The sequence below is a fragment of the Megalops cyprinoides genome, chromosome 6 (genome assembly GCF_013368585.1).
Source record: "Megalops cyprinoides isolate fMegCyp1 chromosome 6, fMegCyp1.pri, whole genome shotgun sequence".
NCBI classification, from domain to species: domain Eukaryota; kingdom Metazoa; phylum Chordata; class Actinopteri; order Elopiformes; family Megalopidae; genus Megalops; species Megalops cyprinoides.
In genome coordinates, this window is record NC_050588.1 from 11,697,088 (window position 1) to 11,720,000 (window position 22,913).

General features: G+C 52.1%; 1 protein-coding gene across 8 annotated transcripts in view; it reads right to left on the reverse strand.

Moving 5' to 3' along the window:
- LOC118779983 (calmodulin-binding transcription activator 1-like) overlaps nucleotides 1-22,913 on the reverse strand; it is a 317,969-nt gene that overhangs the window by 40,564 nt on the left and 254,492 nt on the right. For 6 of the 8 annotated variants that reach the window (XM_036532357.1, XM_036532356.1, XM_036532355.1 and 3 more), the window contains 2 exons: nucleotides 5,937-6,090; nucleotides 365-505 (listed from right to left, as the gene is read on the reverse strand). In XM_036532357.1, coding sequence (XP_036388250.1) covers nucleotides 365-505; nucleotides 5,937-6,090 — 295 coding nt within the window. The remainder of the gene's footprint in view (nucleotides 1-364; nucleotides 506-5,936; nucleotides 6,091-22,913) is intronic. The other 2 variants (XM_036532364.1, XM_036532360.1) reach the window with 1 other exon arrangement.

Below are 22,913 nucleotides of genomic sequence, written 5' to 3' on the forward strand. Positions count from 1 at the left end.
TCACTCTCAGAGGCAGCTAACGCAGGCAGAGTTACCCCGAAATGAAACGCATAACAGAAAAAAACGCAGCATGGACAGCGACACGCAGGCAGCTCTGGGTGTAGAACCTGCTGCAGCGCTCAAACATCATGCAGCAAGGGAGCTTGTGCACTTCTAGGAACTCAGCCCCAGCATCTGCTCCTATGTCCTACACGGTGCTTCAGCTGCCACCTTATGGCGGCTCGCAGGGGAGTGAAATTTGGCCTGCACGCTGGAATGATGCAGGAAAAATACAGGCGACCTATCCTATGATGGCCCTATCCCTGTCCCCATCCCTGTCTGTCTCTGCCTTGTGCCGCGCCCCGCCACCCCGCCCCGCCCTTACCCAGGGTGCCCGTGCAGAGGCAGTTGTGGGTCCGGGGAGGCGGCTTGGTCTGGTGGCTGTCCAGAATCTGCTGCACCAGCTGCTCCACAGAGAAGCCGGTGCTGCTGTTCCCATTGCTGCAAGTCCACTTGATGCCATGAACTGCCGAGAGAGAGGGAGACAGAATCGTCAGCCAGCCGCACAGCCCACCAGCCACGCCACCCCCCTGCCCTACCTGCACCCCTGTGTGCCTATATCCTCCTGCTGAAAGGCGGAAAGAACTTGCTCCTCTTCTAGCCCCCTTCTCTCCTCATCTGGGGTTGGGAGATAGACCCCGTACTCACCCTGTTATCCCAAGACACCTTCTGTGAGAGGGCTGGGCAGGGGATGCAGTATCTCCTGCAATACAATATCTCCTATCTAACCAATACATTCCCTGTGTATGTATCCAATGAGCTCAAACCCTCAAATATTGCCTAAGCAAATTAGGCCCCAAACTCAAATAAGAGAAGTTGGCATACCCAACAACTAGGGAAGGAGGGCCTACTGAGTGGCAGGGAGGCCTAGGTGTTGGGAGAACACTGTGTCTCACTCTGGCCATGCCAGGGTCAGAGCAGGCCGCCCCCCGGGCTGTCAGTCAGGCAGATGTTTAAAAGCAGGGTGAGGCAGAGAAAGGACATTGCACAACAGAGACATCTGCTGGCCAGCTGGCAACACTGCGGCCTGTGCTCCTGACTGCGCTCTGAAGGTGACATTCTCCCCCCGCGCAGCAGCTGCTTTGATGGAAAAACCACTGGAGAGGAACGGACCTCAGCAGCGAATGAGGAGAGCTGCTCTCGCTCACACCTCCGCTCCGCTGTGCTCTGCGTGGGCCACATCCCGCACACACAGAAATAATGCCACTGTACTGCTGCTAATGCCATTCTGGCTTCTGGCGCTGCCCTAATGCTATTACCACGGCTCCGGCCAACACTGTTAGCGAGGCAGCCACCACCAGTGCTGCGCTCAACCTTCCTCTAAAAGGAAATATATATATTAATGGAAATACCAAGCGCTCTGGAGAGGAGCAAATTTAGATTATCAAACAAAATCAAGGCAGCTTTAATATCTACTCCCCACGGTCCACTATTCCTGTGAACAGAGAAGTGGAAGGGAGAGAGAGACGAGAGCGGGGAGAGAGAGAGGCAGACTGACGAGAGAGTAAATGAAAAGACAGGGTGAGAGAGAGGAGAGGAGATGCACAGAGACATGAAAAGAGAGAGACGGAGAGCGAGAAAGCGGCTTGCAAATGAGAGGGTATGAGAAAAGATGAGGTGAGAGAGAAAGTGAGAGGAGGGGTGAGAGAGAGGGTAAGGCAGAAAGAAAGAAAAACAGAGAGCAAGTAACAGAGGGAGCAAGAGGACTGAGAGAGAGAGAGAGGGAGAGAGAGAGACAGACAGGGGTTTGTGCAGTTACATCAGCCTTCATGTGGCTTCGATTTGAACCCTCTGCTGGTGCGGTTGTCACTCAGACGCTCTGAAGCGGGTCACAGCCGACGCATTCGCTCCACTCAAGTACCTGCGCAGCTGAGGCAGGAAATGACTGGCACACAGCTCTCGCCCTGACGGGGAGACTACACCATGCGTACACAGCTCCTTCCCTCTGTAAATGCACACCGCTTCTATCAAATACACGTGTCCAGATTGTGAGGCAAACGCATCCTACACGCACACCGCAGCCAGCACACAGGACTGAAAAGGTGTTAAACTGGGCTACAATGGAAAGAGACAGAGTGAGGTAAACAGGACGCAAGGACTGTGGGAATGTGGAGGACTCCTTTATGGGCCTGCTGGAGACTGTCGCCCAAAAGAACACTGGAAAGCACACGAAAGCAGGTACTAACAGAGGGAAGTGCCTCCACCTGACTGCTTAAGGGTGTGGGTTTGTAACCGATGGGTGTCAGGTTCTGTTCTCGGGCGGGGATCTGCTGCTGTGCCCCCGAGCGAGGCGCATGACCCCAATCGCATCAGCGCACATGCGGCTGGAAAAACGGATAACATGCAGGAGCGTCGGCAGCGCAGGTCCCCCTCGCTGAGGGCGTCTGATAAGCATTGAAGCGATGCGATTCGCTGCCAGGGAGCCGGAGCTGTGAAGGAGTTGGCGAGGGGGGGAGGGGGGGTTTACCGCCGCCATGTAAGCCACTCCAAAAGAGAGAAATAAATCAGCGCTTTGCCAGGAGCTTTTGGCAGGCTTAGGGAGCGACATAGCTGCTTCCCCCCCCCCCCGTTGCTGGAGTGAGCGGCGGAAATCGCACCCGCGTTGTGAAAAGGTGTGAGAAGGAGAAGCCCGCCGGAGGCACGCCTCCTCCCTGCGAGGGAGTTTTCCCTCGGAAGCTTCTGGGAGGTCCTCCGAGGCTTGACTGCTGCGGTCCAGTTTCCTCCCCGTTTCAGCTCTGACCCGTGAGAGGTTCTGACGACGCTGCGCCACGCTTCCTTCCCCCCTCACCCTGCCACGGAACAGCCGGCCCTCTGCTCACTCTGCCCCCAACCTGGCATCCACCCCGGCTCCGACCCTCCTTCGCCATAAAAACATGTAAATATTCTCATCTCCCTGGCAACGGTCCAATCTTTCCAGCTTTCACAGGGCGCTGAAACATAAACGCCCCCAATTCCTGCCAGCGCCGTCTGCCGTGGAAGCACAGAGCCCTCTGCTTTAGATTAGGAATCACTGTTAAAAAGGGTGGTTGCTTATAATGGACAAAATCATTTTTCTGCACATCAGCAGAAACCCATACAGACTCACGCTGTCCTGATCAAACTCAGCCTCCGGAAAGGACCAGCCAAAGTGGACTTGTGTGACACGAGTAATTAGAATATCGCTTCTATTGCAGATACACCTGTATCTCTCTAGGGCAGTGGCACTGATGCAGCACAGTGAACAGGTGGGTCCCACCATCAGTGTCACTACAGCCTGACACCCACCTCTCCCTCACCATATACCAAATACTCTTGGGGTAGAGCAGGGTGGGGCAGAGGACTTCAAGGGGATGGTGATTCATACTCCTGTTTGTCTTGTTTCTTTACAAAAGCAGCACCCATCTGACAGTACAGAAAATCATAATCACCTGCTCACGCATCCCTGGGAGGGGCAAAGAAAGCTAACGCAGTGCACGGAGTGCATCATCTCGAGTGTTCAGGCAGAGCAGACACCACTTTCACTTCCTCCCACCCTCATGTTCTCCTGCCCCACTGAGGCCTGAGTGCAGGAGCCAGGGTCACCCCAGCACAGAAATGAAAAACACGTCTCTTTTGTCAGTATAAAAGCTCCGAGACTCAACCGTCTGACCTTGAAGTCTCCTTGACTCGCATGCACAGCAGTATTTTACACATAAAGGAATATGGGAGCCAGTGGGCCTCTGAGAGGTGGGTGGGCAGAAGTGACAGCAGGTCCTTCACGGCTCTGCGCCTCCCAGAATGCACCTCTTCCCCCGGAGACAGGTGCTCTCGTGCCCCGCGCTCCCACGCAGCGCACACGCACTCGCTGTGGGTGTTCCTTGCGTGTCAGATGTGGGTCATTCCGGGAAACAGTCTGTACTTCCGTGAATAATACATGGGGCAATATGCACGTAATGTACAGTTCGCCTCATTCCCTCCTCCTGCTGACTAAGGGGAAGCCATGGCCCGCACTTCTAAAACTGTACCACTAGGTGGTAGTGTTGCACTATGGTGGATCTCACGGTGCTTCAGGTCACCCAATGAGAACGCTAAACCTGCAACGTTTTACCTCCTGGTGCTCTAAAGCAGCTCAGCCTCTTCCCATTGTCCTAACAAATCATGAAGTTAATGGCTCAATACATTACCACTAAAAGGTGTTGATTTAAATGAGGCTTCAGGTGTAATGAATTAGTTGGGGTACAGTAATCTCCCTGAAGAACATCGCTATGAGCCTTTTTAGTGACTTCCACACCAAAACGTAAAGAATATTGTAATATTTCTACTGAATATTATTGTATTGCTGTATATGTGGCTAATATATAACACAGAATGCCATAAACAATAAAATACTGAGAAGTCAAATACGGTATGGCATGGATTTGTCCTGATTCAGGCAACCAAGATGATTACCAAGGCTGTGATCTGCACAATCTGATGCCCTCAGCAGGTCATGAGGCTGATACAGATTTAAAAAACCGGCCTTGAGTTGGACCACCTTAATCAATAATCCCGCCACTCTCTCAGATCTTCACGCACTTCTCTAAAAAAATCATTACCTGAACTTGGACCCTGGAGATACTGTGCTGAGGTGGTTTTTTTAAAGACAGATCTTCAGGATGCTACACTTAAAAGGGGTGGGGGGGGGGGGGGGGGGGTGGTAGGAGGAGGCAGAATCTCACAGAGCCCTGACAGGGAATGGCTGTGAATGTATGAGAGACTCTCTGGGGCTGAAGGGGTCCATGGCAGCACTGCATGCGCATGACAGAGGCTGGGGTGAGGAGTGCAGCGGAGGCTTGTTGGCACTGTACAGGCTGTGAGCCAATGAAGAGACGGAGCGGGAGGAGACAGGGGTGGACATGTGGTCAGCTCCTCTCCTCCATGCCCTGCTGAGATAGTCACCCTCCCACCTACAATGCCCAGTACGCAACTCCCCTCTGTATTGTTTCTGACAGCAACATGCAGGCCAAACTTACTCCTGAAATCCCTAATGTCACTCACAACAGGACGGGATGTGAAGAACTCTCTCAGAAACAGACAGATATGCACCTGTACTGTAAATGCGGCATGTTTTTGTGAGGGATCTTGATGTGTATCAGAGAGCTGCAGGTTTGTATCCCAGCTAGAGCACAGCTGTGGCATTGCTGAGCAAGGCGGTCGATGTGGATTGCCTCGGTAAGGGAGCGGATCATAGCTGACGCATAAGCTATGCTCGCCGCTCCGGATAAGGGTGTCTGCATATCAAATAAATAACACCGTGTAATACCACAGCGTGTATTTTGTATTTATATTGTAGGCTGTTGAGTACGCACTCACAGAAAAGCCTGTGAGGGGGACTGATAGCTGCGTGCCGGAGAGCAGGCAGAGTTTGTTCAGATCTGAGCTGGTAGCACAAAGGGTTGCCAATCAATAGATGATCCATCAATGTCTCTTCTGATAAATGAGAGTTGATGGATTCTAAAATGGCAAAGGAATACTATGACCTGACAGGGATTTTGATGGCTTCTTTTGTGTGGTCCAACAGGCAACCTTGTAACAACTGAGAGATGTCCTGTATAAGTGCGACAACTCACTCAAGTTTGATTGATCTGAGAGGCCTTGTTTGTGACAAATTTCATGCCGGCATCACGTGGAATCCTATCCAAATCTGTCTTCTGAAGACGAGGATTCAAATAGTTCTCAACCATCTCCTGTGTCTCATGATGCCAAAAAGGGAGAAATAAAACAACAGTAACAAAAAAATGTGCGTTATCGGGTTTTTCCCGTGAGGCCGGTCAGTCACTGATTGGCTGCAAATTACTAAGGTGAAGTTGTGTTTCTTTGAGGAAAGACAATGATATCCTGTCCTCTTCTTGGAGAGCGGCGAGGGAGGGGCCAGGGTGCTGAACCAATCAGACACTCACACATGGGCTTTAGCTGGCCGATGAGCTCCTCCTTGGTCCACTTGGCCCACTCCTTCTTGTCGGTGTTGATGGAGCAGAGGATGGGCCCGCATGGTTTACCACAGTCCTCTATGGCCGGCACGTTCAGATAATGGACCAGCACGATGTCTGGGTTCTGGAGGAAGGAGGGAGAGAGAGGAAAGAGAGACACAATTGAATCAACTGGTGAACTTTACTTGAATACTGTACGCATCACAAAATTCAGCCGAGGAGAAAAAATAGGCATATAGGCAGGCTGACATCAACCCACCGGTACACTACATGGGAGAGATCTGACTGATAAAAACCCTTCATGTAGCAGCTGTCAAAAGATCACAAATAAACAGAAAAAAGGATAAAGGGAAAAATCATAAAGAAAAAGAGAAAACCACAACAAAAACAAAACCACATAGTTAAATGTGGCAAGCGATGTCATACCAAGAAGCCCCCCCCCCCCCCCCCCCCCCCGTTCATGTCATGCTGCCCAATTACACATAAAAACTTTCAACCAGGTCCAAGTCTCAACAGAAAGGGGAGGGAAAGAGAGGGAGGGAGAGAGGAGCGCTCTGTATGTGTATATGTGTGTGTGTGTGTGTGTGTGTGTGTGTGTTGGGGGGGGGGGGGGGGGGGGGTTGCAGGAGCTGTTTGTTATTTCTGTCTTTGATATTTACCATTACCTGCTGACTAGCTCTGATCTAACCTAATTACTATTTTCATCGCAAAATTTTAATACATTACATTACGTTCTCTGTTGTTATTATACTGTTTGTAATCCGACTTTGGGAAATGTTGTATGTGGCAGTCAAGCTGACAGCGTGCGTTTTGAATGCGAATTTGACAGAAGGAGCAGAGCAGAGGGCTGTGGGGGGTAGACAGAGAAAAGGGAGGGGGCACACAGTCCTGATGAGTGGGAGGGCAGAGCACGGGAGGACGAGAGAGATAAAAGCTCGGTGGTAAATATGCAGCGAGCGCGTCAGCACAAAAGCGCATCGTTTTTTAAAGTCATTTCAGTGGCAGAGGATGAGAGAATGTTAAAAACGTGCAGCCTGAAACACACACACACACACACACACACACACGCGTAACGCGCAGGACGGAATGAGGCGAGCGGCGGATTTGGAACGATAGTCTGAACACAAGGAGCCGGACCACAACAGAAGGCTTTGAAAGTTGCCCTCTGAGCGTTTTTAATTGGAAGAGAGAGAGGTGGGTGTTGGTAATTGCCGAGCGCGCGCGTGGAACGCCACGGCATCACACACACACACGCCCTTCTCTGAGGAACTGATGCCCTCAATTAACTTCAAAGTATTTACCAACTCAAAACGCCGCGATTCACAGGCAGCCAGAATTACTGCAGTAAATTACCTAAATTGACAGCTTATGAGTAATAGGTGCTGTTTAAAAGCACATTGAGCCGGCGTGAATAACATCAATTCCGTTCAGCGGGCGTGAATGGCTCTGAGCGCAGGGCAGTGTAAGCAGCTATGAGAGAAGCAGTCCTGCACTGCTGTTTGTATGCAAACACGGGCACACACACACACACACACACAGCTGGCACACACACCAGTAATACACACATACACACTATTCATACCCCTCATACATACACACACACACACACACAGCACATATACCCTCTTGTATACATACACAAACTCCATACATAGCCTTCCACAGACACATACATACACACCCCTCACACCCCTTTGTACACACATACATGCACGCACACATACAGACATGTGCCATTGTTCACGCACATCCAATCTCAATACAATACCCTCTGAATATTGAACTCTCCAATGTTTAACATTATCAATTCTGTTCCAGTCTGGCAGGTAATCAACAATGCTGAATCTGTCTCTCTCTTTCACACACGCACGCACACACGCACGCACACACACAAATGCACACACAGACACTCACACACAAACAGAGCACACACGGAGCACGCACACACACACACTCACGCACCCACACACACACAAACATGCACACATACACTCACACAAACACAGTTCTGCCCTCCCACGCCTGTGTAAGCAGCCCCTTGGCGGCATGGTGGCGGGGCCTGATAAAGAAAAATGCAGCGGCAACATCAGCTTGACTCCTGTTTGAGGCTTCATCAATGCTAAGTGCTCAATAAATCAGCGTGGCACTGGTCTGTGCCGACTCCCGGCCTACATCATCAATCTGCGCCCGTCGTCTGAGAAACTACACGGCCGTGTCCCAGCAGGCCCCTCCCCCCCACGCTTCCCACCCCTCTCTCGCCTGGCAAAGTCTTCACTACGCTCTGCGCTCAGCAATGGAGGTGCAACGTTGCGGTGACGTCACAGCAACATGCATGCCACCCCATCCGTTTATTGCCACCCACTCTACACCTAAGTGCTCCTGGGATGTTTTAGAGAGGTGATGACCCTGATGCAATGCTACAACCACACTGTGTGAACGTCAGCTTAGCAGGGCCGTTGGCCTCCTGGTCAGGGAAAGAGCTGCAGCTCAGACACCAACATACATCTAATGTAGGTATTTGACTTGTTTGGCAACTCACTCTAGCGACTCATTTCTTCCATGTACATAGGATTAGGAGACAGCTGAGCACGGCAGGAGTGCAGACACTCATTTGACACCTTCGAGGACCAGGCGCTTGAGTCACAACTGAACGTCTCCACACTCCAGAGACATAAAATCACCAGGCTAGTACTTGGCTTTGATTCTGAGCAGAGGTGGGCGCTTATTGAACCTTAATGTCATACCGTCAGCTGAGGTCTTGTCAACATGCGACACTACCACGACTATCGATGGCTCGGGGAGAACCCTGGCAGATGGATGTGAAACTAGAGACAGGAGGTCACACAAAGGTCACTGTGAAGAAAAAGGATTTGCCCATCCCTTTGAGGAAGGGTTTTCTATGGGGTTCAAATCAAAGGCAATCCTTCTCCATTACATTTTGTCTGCAGGCGAACATTAGCAAATTAATTCTGTGGTGTTTAGGTCTGAACAAGTTTTGGTGCATGCTGGAACTTCTGAAATGAATATTTCAAGGTGTTTGCACAGTGCCTACCCCGGATTTGAAAACCCAGCAGATTTCATCTCCCTTTCAAATAAGAGAGAAATTGGATCAAATCCTTCTTCAAGAGAAAAAAAAGCTTCTAATTTTTTTTTTTAATGAACCTCATAGTTGTTAGTGCTGAGGTAATCTCTTTTATGAATGACTTCAGTTGGGCCAGACGCTGAGATCTTTAAGGCCAAATGAACCAGAGCTCTGGATGGAGGTGAAAGTGAAGTTTGGGATGCAAGGCTGTCTGCTCTGTTGCGGTCAGTGGGTCTGGTATATTTTAGGATGGCGATAGATGATGGGTATCATGTGGCAAGAATGCAGAATAAGGGGGAGCGTACCCCACCGTGATGATGGGATTTTTTCCTAATTTTACCATGCACCCTCACTTGCAACACAAACGCACATGAGATGAACAGGAAAAACCTGCCGTGCAGATTATGCATGCATGCGTGCATACACGCGTGCACACACTGCTGCTCTGTGTTCTATCCTTGGCATACCCCCCCCCCGCCGTGTTTTCAGCGGACGAAAGCATTGGCAGCCTGGCATGGTCCGTAAAGCCAGGCTCACCCATTCTAAACTGCCTGTGCATCGTACATACAGCTCCCAAGCCAGAAATGCATGATGTGCGCGGCTTTCCCCCCTGCTCTTCCGGCGGCCACTGCCTCAGCCCTCTCACCAGCTCTTACACCTCCTCTCTCCTCTCCGAGAGGGGAGCAACACAACGAAAATGGAAAGTGTCACATAAATCTATCAGGATGGTAATTTAATTGAATTTCCTGCTGGCTGCTGCTTTCTTTTCCCGCCGTGTGATATCGGGGTTTGGTCGTCCTTCCAGCGGCACACGCAACAAAAAACAAAGAGGGGCTTTTGGCCGCGGCCATCTTTTGCTGAGAAAATGAGGTCTTATTAACGTATTGATTGATTGTGTAATGTGGCCTTTTGGCTGGGTGTGTGTTTGCTCTCCACACAGCGCTCCGGGCCTGGATCCAGCTGCCCCATCAGCCAAGAGGGGAGGGGGGAGCACAGGGAAAACAGGGGGGGGGGTATGCTGAAATGCCTCCAACGTCCCGCCTCCATACCGAAGTGATGTAACAAATCACGTGATCGTTCTGAGGATTCAGCCAGAGGTCCCAGTGCCATCACATTCTCTGGGACGATGTCCCTTTCTGGTGTCCCCCTGATCGCCATTTACGCAGATCACGCAACCGAGGGCTGTTTTTCATTTGTCTGCGCTTCGGTCTGAGCAATCGTTTCCATGCAGGCACCCCGCTCGAGTGCCAGATGAGTACAGGTGAGGACGGGCACGCAAATGTGTTTCTCGAGACGCGGCAGACGCACCGAATGCACAATTTAGTGCCGGGTCTAATTTGAATGCAGGCTTTATTTCTGCATCCGAGACACGGGAGTGGCGAGAAAAGACACAAGCGCCGAGTTACACAGATTGTCCCTGACAGATGCTGTTTGCAGGTAGGAGCGCTCGTCTCTTGAGCGGTTGCCGGTGGTGGCGGTGGCGGCGGTGTTGTGGGGGTGGTGGGGGGTGGTAGGGGGAGGTGTGTGTGGGGGGGGGGGGGGGGGGGGGGATCTGTTCGCCCCTATCTCCTCCCACGGCGGAGAAGACGTCGGCGCTCGCAGAAAAGGTTGTGCTCGCTCTCGTAACTTGGCAACAGGTCTCCGGGGCGCCCACGCACATCCTGCGAGCCAGCGCTTCTGCGTGCGGCCGCCCCTCTCCACGGCCGGCCCGGATGGCTATAAATAAGCAGCACAAATTGCATTTGGTCTCATCCAGGGAGCGGGGGGGGGGACGAGCGTCGCCTGTGCTGGGTAATTGCCAAGGGTCGATCGCTGTGAGTCACGGCGCACCCGCCGACCCCCACCCTTCGCCCCCCTCCAAAACGGCAAGTATATGTTTATAGCACCTACAACACCCAGCTCAATGAACCCGAGGTGGATCCCTACGGGTTGCCCCTGTGTGTCTGAGGTGGTGCAGATTCAGATTCATCCAAAACACAGTCCAACACGTTACCGCCTCTAGCCCTGCTGTGGAGGTAAGAATGCACAGGGACACCTGGTCCAATGTGCTCTCTGCAAAGATGTGAGCACACGGGGCCGGCCCGAAAAGCGCCAGTCCTGTTGCTCCTGGAAGCCTGTCGTGGCGGGCCCCGGCTGTCACAGCTGCTCTCATTAACGGAGCTGCCATCCGGGCCCCCGCGCCGCTGTGGAGACGGCGGAGGACGTGTCCTTTCCCGGCACGGGAAGCGACAGCGGCGGCATTAACACGAGAGCCTCTTAATGAAGTCGCGCCGCCTCGCCGGGGCCAGGAGATGTCAGACGTGTAGCAGGAGATGTAAATGGTAAAAACCGCGCTCGCCTCTGATTAACAAAAAGAAGAGGAGAAAGAAGGCAAAAAAAACCTGCCCAGAGCAACGCCGTCACAGTAACACGGACAACGGCGCACCAAAAAATGTCAGCACTTAGCCCAAGGAATTCAGGAGCGTGAGCAAGGGAGAGATTGTTGTCGTTACCCTGACGGCTTCCAGGCTGGCTCTGTATGGAGAAACCATTACCCCTAGGTGTACTTACATGGGTAGCTGTAACATGGGTTACTGTTCTCAATAAGTCATTCATTTTAATGTATCTTTTTATTGTGCTTTTTCTCATAATTTTGTGTTTTCTATACCAATATACAAAAACGCACTGTTCACTAATGACCAATGCGTCATAATTTAACCCTTCACAAACACATGACCAGTGAGCTGCTTCAGAGAGGTAATAGCTCTTATTTTATGTAATAGGTGCAGGCAGGCATGACCTATTACAATATGGCATGTGACAGCATTGGTCTGGTTTGAGTACATACTGTACTCAAAATACCATCCAAAAACATCCTGCGGTGAGCAGGTTCTGGGCTGTATATATTTGTAGGAATGATGCGCATCCAAAGATGAACAGCTAGCAGATTGTCTGTGGAGTGTAGATAGATGTACATAGATGAGCATATCCACGCGATCACAAACGCACAACCCCATCCCCTCCCTGCAGAGCGCTGAGGGACCGCCGGCCGTAAGGCGCCGGATTGCTCACGGTGTCACCCGCGTCCAGCGTGTCTGAGCTGACAGGGGCTCGCGGAACGCCATGTCCGCTTGTGCCCCGCTGAGACCCGCGCGGGCTGGCCCGGCGGCAGCCGGAGTGTCACTCACCCTCCGGAACGGGATTAGAGCCCGGCTGAGAAGTGCCATCCCTCTCCGATCAATAATGATTGATCTCCCAATTACTCGTACCTGTTGGGTGTTGAGCCACTTCATGCTCTGGCACTAAAACGCGCCGCCGCCCTCACACACCCCTCGGCGGTTTTTTTTTGGAGGTGCGAAAAAAGCATTTCCAGAATTGGTCTGACTGAGAAGAGTCAACAGACATGCTTTTGGATGTGACTGCATAGAGTAGGCAAATGCTAACGTGTGTGAGCATGTGTTTGTGTGTGAGCGTACACACGATTCTGTGAGTCAGAGTCACTGCAACTGTGTTTGCATACAAGTCTATGTATGAATTTATGAGTATGTGTGTGTCTATGTGAGAGAGAGATTGTCTGCATAGGTGTCTATATCTGTAGCAGGTGTGTGTGTCTGTGTGTACGTATGTGAGAGTTTTTGTGAGCAGGTGTGTGTGTGTGTGTGCGCGCGCACATGTGTGAGAGTTTCTGTGAGTAGGTGTGTGTGCGTGCGTGCACATATGGGTGAGAGTTTCTGTGAGTAGGTGTGTGTGTGTGTGTGTATGTGTGCGTGTGTGTGCTTTGTGGGTGTGTAGAGGGTATGCTGGCAGTTTCTGGGCTGTGTTTAATAGCTGCTCCAGCTCTGGTGCGGTGATGGATGGCATAGTGTGCCCGTCATTACCCAGCGACCTGCCCCCTGGCACCCTGGCCAGCTCTTAAATGCACCCACACCGCACTGTCCCCAAATGCTGCTGCTCATTTCAAGGTCAATTGCCTCAGTGGTGCTGTAAGTTCACCCCGGTCTCACACAAACACACACACACACACACACACACACACACACACACACACACACACACATGCTGTACACTTGACTTGCACATTCTCTCTTTCTTTCTCTCTCTCCCTCCCTCTCTCACACCCACACAAATAGACACACACCCTTCAATCTGACTTACTCTTTCTCTCTTTCTCACACACATACACACACACAGTCACTCACTTACTTTACTGGCACACTATCTCTATCTTACACACTCTCACTCATTCTCTTTACTTGCACTCTCTCTCTCACACAGACATGTATACCCACTCGCTCTATTAACTTGCAAAATCTCACACACACACACACACACGCACACACACACAGACCCACGCACTCGCACGCTTTATCTGGCATCGTCACACACTTATCTCTTTGTTTGGGAGGCTTACTGTTTCTAACTGTGGGGTATGTTTATGTGCGGGGGTGGCTGTTGTTGTTCTCAGCTGACACTGCGCATCAAAAACCCGAAAATGCAGCAAGAGGCCTGCGGCTCCCGCCTGCTTGGAAGGGAGTCCCCTGTGTGAGGCGGCCTCCTTCCCACCCCAAACCCCCCCCCCGCCTCTCTGGGTCCTCTCGGGGAAGGCTTTGTTCGGCTCTGTAACAGGGTGTTCTGTGACTGCCGCCAGCTTCTGCCGTTTGGGTAACCGTGTGTCTGTCGCCATGCCCATGCCCTGAGGCGGGGCCAGCCTAAGGGCACTCCGTGTGTCTCTCACCAAACTGCACACTGCAGTCTTACATTATGGCACACCCAAGGAGCAAGACCAACTGACTGCTAGGTATGTGTGTGTGTGTGTGTGTGTGTGTGTGTCTGTGTGTGTGTGTGGGTGGAGGAGAAGGTGTTTGTATCTATTTGAAAGTATACACACCTGTATGCATAAATGCAACAACATGAGCTAGTATCCATCATCATTGGCCAGGTGTGGGAGGCCTGGGACATAGGGAGGCAGGGTAATCCATCAGACCTCAGTCTACACCCACACAGATTGAAGGCTTCCCTCACCACCAGGCCAGGTGGAGGGTATCAGGGAGCTGCTGCTCTGCCATTCAGGCCTCTGTGATTGTCACTTACACTGTCTTTTACCAAAACACAGGTGATGGACATGACCAGTCTGAAACAACTGCAACCTATACATATTTATAGTAAGAGCAGATTAACTCTCTTAGTCTGGGCGATAGTCTGCTACATGACAGAGGCCTGTCAGGGCAAACACGTAGTGGTCCAGAATCTAACCATAAAGCAAATGAGTTATGGTTTCACTGCTGAAGTGTGAGGATTGGCGAGTGGGCCCTCCCCCTGGTGTTTGGGGTTCTCTGCCCAGTCCCCGCAGTCAGGAAGGCAAGGGTATCTATCCCTCCCTGTGGATGCGTTCAGCGTCGCTAACTGCTTGCCCTTCAAAGAAGAAAAGCAATTCGGCTGGCCCGGAGCGGGGGCAATGACGCGGCCCTCATCGTCTGTCGCTCCGGCCGTCTCCTGGCTCCAACCGCTCCATTTCGCTCCCCAGGCCCCGGGACACCAGACCGCTTGCGTCCCCTGACCAGCGGGCCCCACCAAATGGAGAGACTTCCATTAGCAGCCAGTCGGCACACCCACACAAAATCTGGATGGGCACCTAAAGGTGAATCACTTCCTTATGGTTTGATAGCTGACTGCTCTGCCTTTAGCCTGAGAGGCTAATGTCAGCCAGCAGACCGTCACCCAGGCTACTCCCCCACAGCTCTCATGTTTTTCTGCATTGTTCTGTTCTGTTTACCCACCCTGCTGCAACACCCGTTTAATTCGCACTAAAATACCATACTATAACTTACTAAGGCAGCCCCGCAGTAGATTGGCCAGGTCCTACAGTAGATAGGCAGCTCTGATAGACATTATTGCGAAGGAGCAGCCAGTACGGGTATGTTTGTGTTCAATCCCTGCAGGCAGAGCCAGGTTCCAGTCGCCACTGTTTGCTCTCTGCTCATCTGTACACAATCCGCCTGTCAGATCAGCGGGCCGCGGAGGAGAGGGGGGGATGAGGCGTGCGCCGGCGCATCTCTAAACAGGAAGTGGCGGCCAGGGCAGGACGGGGGGTGTGTGGGGGGGAAGGGGGGCATCGCTACGGGGATCGAACCCTGCTGGCACCTCTCTCCGCATCCTGCTGACCAGACACAAAACTTGAAGACTTAATATGGGGACGGATTTGGGGAGAGGGGGTGTGGGGGGTGCTGGAGAGGGCTTTGGTGCACCCCCCCCCCCCCCCACTTCCTGCACCCCACCCAGAGGTGGGGGGGGGGGGGGGTGTGCGTGGTGACACTCGTGGTCCCCGGAGCGCACACATCAAACAGGTGCATTCCGGCGTCTGCCGCCACCCATGGGAGAGAGCGCTCGGGCTGTTGCCTAGCGACGGGCGGTGTGTATTTTTCCCGTCCTCGCCCCTGACACAGATGAAAAATGAGTGAGAGACAGAGAGAAGGGTGCTGCGAGAGATAGCAGGAGGAGGAGGAAGCGGAGGAGGGGAACAGGGGAAAAGTAGGCAGGGGAAGAAGGACAATGAGGAGGGAGAAGGGAGACTTCTCTTTCCATGGGAAGGCCGTACACGTGTGCGGCTTTGAAAACATTGCAAAATTCCGTCCATGATTTGAGCTGCACTTCCTGATCTGGACTGAGGGGGCAGTGTTGGCTGCAGATCAGCGGGAGGAACAGAGGGATATCAGAGCTGTGAGAATGGAGAGATGGCAGGGTCAGCAGTGAGGATACATGAGCAGGGGATAGAGGAGCACTGTGGGACAGAACCTCAGTGCAGAGGCGGTCCTGGGAAGGACATCGAGATGAATATTTGAAAAGCCGTGCTTCAATGCCACAAGGAGCAAACTGCAAAAAAAAAGGTTTGAACTTGCGCTTATTGAGTCAGCAAATGGTTCTATAGTTTAACCAAACACTGATAAAAACCATTCAGCAGCCAGAGTCTCCAATGAGAGTGTGTGTACATTACACACACAGACCCACACTCGGAGAAATACTGAGACACACACACGCACACACACACACACACACAACGTCTGCTACGCCCTGAGACTCAACTGCCATTGAAAATCTTTCTTAAACAAATTGTGGGATGCGACAGAGGCAGAGTGTCCCGGGCCTTCTGTGGCATAATAGGAAATTAATTGAGACCATCAATATGGTATTAATCATTAAAGCGCAGATGCTGAGACGGCATTTTGCTGAGTGCGCCTCCCCAAGACACTCGCAGCGAAAGTTTCCCCAATCGCCCACTGGAGAGAAGGAGGGAGGGAGAGAGAGAGAGAGAGGGAGGGGGAGGGAGGGAGGCAGGGAGGGCGGGGAAGAAAAGAGTCAGAATGAGAGGAAGAGAAAGAGACAGAGAGATAAAAAGAATAATGGCTGGCAAATCTATGGCAAGGGGTGGTTTCAGAAAAGTCCTTGAAAAAAATACAGAACAGATACAGACAATGGGGGACATACAGCAGAGCACAGTGTCTGTATACGTACACTGTGAAAGCATGCGGGCAAAGGTGTAAATTACACTTACTCCAACAAGCCATGCAACACTATCATGTATGCAGGCTGTTGCTGGAGCCTGCTCCAAAGGGAGGTTTAACCCAGTTAAATGTTCTGGAACATTTGCACGCAAAGAACAACGAGAGCAAAGTACAACAACAGCTTCAACGCAGCAAGACACCGAATAAACTTAGCATACATACAGTAAACAAAAGGCTGTAATGCAGCTCGGTGGTATGGTATTAATAATGTATCTTAACTTTGAGCAGGACAGGAAAGACTCTCCAGCGAGCGTGTGAAGACCGAGCAGCTGAAGTGTTTTGAATTGGGCTGAAATGAATTGGCTCTGGGTGCGAGTGGAGCGGGTCGTGCTCATCGGGGGCCTGACTCAGTGCTGTGGGTCTGTGACGGGCGTGATGTGAGCCCAGCAGCAGCTGTGAGTGAGGACAGGCTGGGTGACACTGCAGCGCTGGCGCCCGAGCCTTTGTGTGGGTGCAGCGTATGTGTATGTACACAGGCAGGGCGGAACATGCCCAGTGCAGTCTGCACGCACACACATACGCACACACAAACACACACACACACACACACACACACACACACACACACACACACACACACATGCACACACACACACACGCACACACACACACACAAACACACACACACACACACACACACACACACACACACACACACACACACACACACACACAGCACCAGATCGAGCAGGTGGCTGGACCGTAGTGTGACAGGGGCAGGAGGTGGGTGCTGGAGAGCAGAGAGGGAGAGGGAGGTGTGGTGACTCCTCAGTAATTAAGATTCCGCTCTGATCAGAGGGAGCGTGGCCCTCGGGCCCAGGGACCCATCTCCCTGGTGGGCTACTCTCTGTTCCTCTCCAGCAAGCTGGCCCGGGCCCCCGAGGGCCGAATCAAAGCAGCCGGCTCCCTCTCCAACCTTTGAAGATTTCTCCTTTTGATGACATAATTTCCCCTATTGTTCCTTTCCTGGGCACAGTAAATCAAAGCTGATGCACACTGGTAGCGCTCGAAATGGGGGCGGGGGGTGGGGGTGGGGTGAGCCTGTGTCTGTGACCGCGAGCGTGTGCATGGAGGAGTGTGCACGTCACAGCATGAATGCAGGTCAACAGTATGGAGGAGTGTGTGTGTGTGTGTGTGTACTGTACTGAATGCACAACATGCATTTTTTGTCTATGATTGTGTGTGTATGTGTATATACAAGGTATGTGTACATGACTGTGCATGTGGCTTGTATATATGTAGTGTGCATGTGAGTGTGTGTAGAGTCATTTAAGTGTTCCTGAAAGAGTATCCAGTCTCAGTCCTTGAGACTCATAAGTGCTGGTGTGTGATTCCTCAGCACAAGATCATTTTATTGAGCATGTAATATATGCTGAATGATAAAAATGGGACTGTATGGCAGGGAAGATAAAATTCAGACGGCAAAGCCACAATGCGACACACATACACCTTAAAATAAGGAGAGAACCTGTGAGGATATATATACACAGGTGCGCACGCGCACACACACGCGCACACACACACACACACACACACACACACACACACACACACACGCATGCGCTCACACGCACACACACACACACACACACACACACACACACACACACACGCATGCGCTCACACGCACAGTATTAGCCGCATTCTCATTTGGGATTACATGCTCTTGTGTTGCATTTTAATTTGCTCTGAGCTGTTTCTTGTTATTTTGGAGAAACTAATGAGAGTTGCAGAGTTTGGAGGCCGGCTATCACAGAGGTTGCAGTGAGCAGCGCAGCTTTAAGGAGCTGCATCAGGGAAGGAGATTCGCTGGTTGGGTTGCGGAGATGCGGGAGGAGCAGAGGAGTAGGCGTCGGTCTGGGAGATCGCGGGGGGAGTGGAAAGGATCCCCCTCCCCCTCGAGGAGGCAGAGGCTTCCCTTGGTTATTCTCTGGGGCCCACTGGCTAATTTGTTTCCATCAATAATACATTCAGAGGATTTATCTCACTTGCAAATGAATGTTGGTTTACTGGTTCGGTGGATGAGGTGGGTAGGGCCAGCACTGGGCTACAAACAGCCGGCCGGCTGTGGTTGAGGGCTGTTGAGGGGCGGGGTACTTTTCGCGCCCTGGGTGGGGGGAGAGATTTCGGAGGTGGCGGTGAAGGCCGTGAGATGCACTTGGCGTACCGGCGTCGAGCGAAAGCGACTGGGACAAATAGAGCTTTCCCCACCTGTGTTTCAGGCAGGTGTGTAGACTGCAAGACTTGTGTCCGGTGGGCTAAAATTTATAAGCTGCCCTAGAGGACAGCTGACCTGGCTGGGGGGAGGGGGGTATTGAGTGACCTTGAAACAGCTCTGAGGGTGAAAGCAGGCATCTTTATTTTAATAAGACGAGCAGAGAGGGTTAAAGATGGTTCAGTTAAGCTGGATCCTCGGAGATGCAGGCCTGTGTGTGGAGGGGGGGGGGGGGGGGGTTGGGATAAGGGCCTCTGTCCTGGCGCTGTTCTGGAGCGACATCACAGCACCGAGCTGGACAACGGCACACGGCATGGCAGCCAGGTCCAGGAGGCCCCACAGAACAAACAGAATGGTACCCCGAGCGGAGACAGGAGGCGAACAAAAGAGGAGACCGTCCCGAACAAGAGAGCGAACACCGGGAGCCCTGGCCTGGATTCGTATTCAGATGGTGTGATTTCGGGAGGGAGATGTGAGATCTGAAAGGCTTTGGAGCTGCAGCGAGTGGGACACATGCTGGGCCACACCGCCATAAAAGGAGATCCTCCAGGCAAGCATCCACTCTGAAACACAACTCCCACGACACGCACACACACACATGCGCACACACACACACACACACACACACACACACATGTGCGCATGCACACACACACACACACACACACACACACACATGTGCGCATGCACACACACACACACACACACACATGCGCACACACATGTGCGCATGCACACACACACACACGCACACACACGTGCGCATGCGCACACACACACACATGTGCACACACACACACACACACACACACACACACACACTCACACACACACACACACCCTGACACACCCTGCACCCAGCAGCACATGGACCCAGTGGTCCAGTAGGCCTGTCCCTTCCCACACTCAGCACACGCAGCTCTCCTGCCTCAGCCCTGCTGCACACGCACATACTAAAACCCCCAGGGGAGGAACAAAACTGTGATGATGGTGCACATCGACAATGAGATGACAAGGCCACTGAAGAGTGGGGGAAATCGATAGCGTAATCTCACCCATAAGCAGAATCCCACCAAAATCAGCAAGAGCCAGCGCAGAGCTCTCTGAGCCCTCGGCAGAGGCTTTACGGACCTTCGGGCCAATCAGACGCCTGAGCTGACACCATGAGCCAGTCAATGCCTGAGGGGACACCGAGGGCCAATCGAACGCATGCGCTGACACCACGAGCCAATCAAACGTCTGACAACAAGCTAATCTCTCAGCCCTTTTTTTTCCCATTCGCACTCAGGTCAAAGAGAGAAGTACAGCCAGTGCAATGAGGCCGGTCTGTCACACAGGAGCAACCCTCCGAGACACAAAACACACACAAGCACACAGACCCACACATACACGTGCTTATGACACGCCCCCATCCACACACACACCCACACACACACACATGCACACGGCCTCCCTAAAATACCCGGTCTAAAAATAGCCTGCAAGAGTGGGAGTGCTGCTGTTATTATTGCGCACACGTCCCACTCAGCCCCAACCAAGGAAAGGGAAGAGACTAATGATTTTCCTGGTTCGAGCAATTAAAAAACTATTTGTCACCTGCCAGGCGCTGGAGCTGGGGCCTTGGCAGAGGGTAATACGCAGGCTCCCCCCTGTACAGCGGCACCCGGGACACGGGCTCCTGATTTATACGGAGCAGACAGAACCTCAGCCAGCCCCGGCCCATCAGGGCCTCATGCAATATTTAACACCGCAAAGGATTGAAGATATCCTCCTGCCGCACCGGCCCGTGGTAAAAAAAAAAAGGGAGTTCGCGCTTCTCTCCCCTCCCCCCAGGAAGGGCAACCGATCCGATCGTGCGACCGTCCAGGAGCAGGATGGGTCCTGAAGCAAATCGAAAAACCATGGGTGCCGCTTCCTGGGAAGAAAAGAAAAGTCGATCGGTCGCAAAAGTTCGGTTTTTTCGAGCGTCCGTGCCAGCGAGGGATCGGTGAACGAGCGCCCGCCGCCCCAAAACGGGGGCCGCGGTGCGTGACAGCCTTTTAATTGCTTTGTTAAAGTAATGGGTTCATTTTCTGTTTGATTAGTTCCATACTGTTGCCGTGTTTTTCATCTGTGTCGCTGCGGGCCGGCGAGGTTCGCAGCCAGCAGCCCAGACGCATTCTTCACGATGGCTGCGTGGTCAGGGAGTGACCCTGCGGGGCTGATCTGGGATCAGAGCCGGACATACGCGGGGACTCGGGGCTCGAAACACTACTGTGCAGTGCTCCTCAAACTCTTTTTTCTTTCAGCAGCCTACTCAACCACCCTCCGAGCGCGGTCTCCAAGTGCGCGCCACATCACTTAGAGAGACGCGGCGCCCTGTTGAGCGTGCTGAAGCTCCGTGGTGTGGTTCTGGCAGAGATGAGGGTTCATCTGCGCAGGCACTGAGATGGACAGCCTCTGCACATGCTGTCGGGGGTCCTGTGGTCTCATTAATTTCGCACCATCATTAAGGCTGTGCAGGTTTATGAGGTGAGGCACCCCACACCCGGCAGGGCAGCAGAGAGGAGGCGGAGGGGGGTGCACAGTCCATTTTCAGACTGCTCTGCTTCCCTCCTGCTGAATATTTCATGCTCATCAGCCAGAAACTAAAGCACTGGCAGACACACCTGCATCCAGAGGAGGCTGGGGGTGTGCGTGTTTGCAAGAGTGTGTGTGTGTGTGTGTATACAGGTATGCTTGTATGTGTGTTTGTGTACATGTGCGTATTTGTGTGCATGTGTAAATGTATGTATTTTTGTATGAGTGTGTGTATGTGTGTGTGTGGAGGTGTGGATAAAGGAATGGGCATAAAGAAATGGAGAGTACGGATTAAAATGGATGCACTTCATCCATACCTGCCTCCCTGGCTCGACACGCGGTTTCCAACACGCGCATGCATGCTGATTTACGAGGAAGCTCGTTAACAGCAATGACTCCCGGATCTTTGCTGCCTGACATCACTCTCCTAGATTACTCTCCTCTCGCTCTTGCTCCTGTCCTCCTTGTGTCAATATTACGTCAATATGAGGGGAATAGCCTGTCCATCTCCTCTTTGATGAGGACATGTAAGAGCCAGACCAGTGGCTGATTGGACAGCCACAGCCTAAGAGATGCAAAGAGAGCACACCACGCCACAGGAAGGTTCTGATTCTTGGAGGTCATAATCATAATATTTTGTTTGACGTGAGTGTTGTTTATCTTTTTCTATTTTCTCTCTTCTCATTATCATATTATTCACGTATACATGCATATGTTTGCTCATGTCCTATATTGTACAGTTGGATTTTGAGCGACATTTATACCATGTGTAATATAGCATGTAATACTATGTGCTTTGGCAATGAGTTTGAATTTGAAAGAGACAGAATAAGAAACTGTATATGTGGCTGTGAAATAGAGCAAGAGATAGGAAGGGAGAGTGTGTATATGTGTACAGGGGATAGAGAGAGAGAAATGAATGCGTGTAAATGTGAGTATATAGGTGTGTTAAGAGAAAGAGTGGGAGACAGACAGAGGAAGGACTGCAGGTGTGAGGGCCAGTGGTATCGTAGAGACACACTTTGCGATGTGAAATTGGCCGTTTTTGTGAGGGGAACACATTCGTGTAGTGAGGGGAGAGAGGGACCCTCGCAGGGAGGCGTAATGAGAGGGCTCAGGGCAGACGGTCACAGCACATTTTACAGCCCAGGCCCTCTGAAAGCCCACGACGGGAGGATTCGCCAGAGCGGCAGAACACAGCGGCGGAGTTCACACGAGGCCCCAGGAGCAGATCTGGGAATCAAGCGGTGCTCTCACGCACCGTCTCGCCGCCCCCTGACAGACTACGCACTGAACTGGTCCCAGCTACCTGGTGGGTGCAAAGCAGTGTGAAATGCAGACCAGGCCAGACCACCTCACAGACAGGTGTGGGACCCATACCCTCCCATATGATCATCTCTCAATCAATGCAACTTTACATGCCAGCTCTTCATCTGGTTAACCCCTTTATGTCATAGCTGACAAAAACTCACTCAACCCCTAGATTGGACAGAGCCTTCTTTTGTTTGTATTCCTGTCCAGGGCAGTGTTATGAATGGATGCACACAAAGTGG